The sequence below is a fragment of the Crocuta crocuta genome, unplaced genomic scaffold (genome assembly GCF_008692635.1).
Source record: "Crocuta crocuta isolate KB4526 unplaced genomic scaffold, BGI_CrCroc_1.0 scaffold1133, whole genome shotgun sequence".
NCBI lineage: Eukaryota > Metazoa > Chordata > Mammalia > Carnivora > Hyaenidae > Crocuta > Crocuta crocuta.
In genome coordinates this window covers 899340-900282 of record NW_027530366.1, presented here as the reverse complement: position 1 = coordinate 900282, position 943 = coordinate 899340, and the positions used below count along the sequence as shown (strand labels likewise).

General features: G+C 26.8%; 1 protein-coding gene across 1 annotated transcript in view; it reads left to right on the top strand.

The window, feature by feature from the left end:
- The window catches only part of ZNF280C (zinc finger protein 280C), a 53821-nt gene that overhangs the window by 17611 nt on the left and 35267 nt on the right, over window positions 1–943 (top strand). Inside the window, exon 6 of the mRNA XM_077766151.1 lies at window positions 10–23. Within this exon, the coding sequence (XP_077622277.1) occupies window positions 10–23 (14 nt within the window). The remainder of the gene's footprint in view (window positions 1–9; window positions 24–943) is intronic.

The following is a 943-nucleotide window of genomic DNA, read 5'->3' as shown; positions in this document are numbered from 1 at the left end:
GGTGTCAACAATTTATATAGAAGGTTTGGCTTAGCACATTTTAAGACTGTAATAAAAAAAACTTAATGAATGTACATGTGGAATGAATTTCTATTTTGAAACCCATACTTTCACGTTAAGTTTTTTATTTATTTTTTAATTTTTTTATAGTTTATTTTATTTTTGAGACAGAAACAGAGCATGAGTGGGGGAGGGGNTAAGATAGAAGCTAATAATCGTTGACTGCCTCTCTAGAGTGAGTATACATTTGTATTTAATAATAGAATATTGTATTTCTTTCTATTAAGTTAGCTAACATGTATTTTTTGAGCTCATTCTTACTTGGAACCAGCCATGGCCTGAAAAATCTTAATATATTCTGAGTCAAGAAAGTCCCATGATGTCCTGATATATCATTAAAAAAAAAAGTATTAAGCATTTGGAAGGCCATTAGTATGAGAAAAAGTACATGGTTATAGTTGACTTTTTAAATAGGCTAGTTGTCTTTCTTTCTAAGTAAATCATATTAATGTGATGGTTAAATATGATTATTATAAAAAGGCAGTATTTAAAAAATAGTTATTTGCACATAGTAATTATTTGCTTAGTAGTTATTTGCTTAGTAAATACCCATTGTAGGAATAATGATAATTTTCACTTGAAGTACTATAGTTCTTTGATTCTGTACCACAACAAAGTTCTTCATTAACTTGAAATAAATTAGTATGCCATGAATTTTATTTAGTTGAAAAATTTCCTATAATCATAGCAGTTACTGTTTGTATATTAGTAAATTTGTTATATTTTACTAAATGGACAGAGGTATGTAAGGATTTTTTTTAATATTTAAATTGTTTACTGACAAATTCATGCCCATTTACCAAACCAAAATAGGAAAACATTTATAGTAATATGTGTGCCAAAAATATTTTTCCCACTTTGATAATAATTTGTTTATTCACCA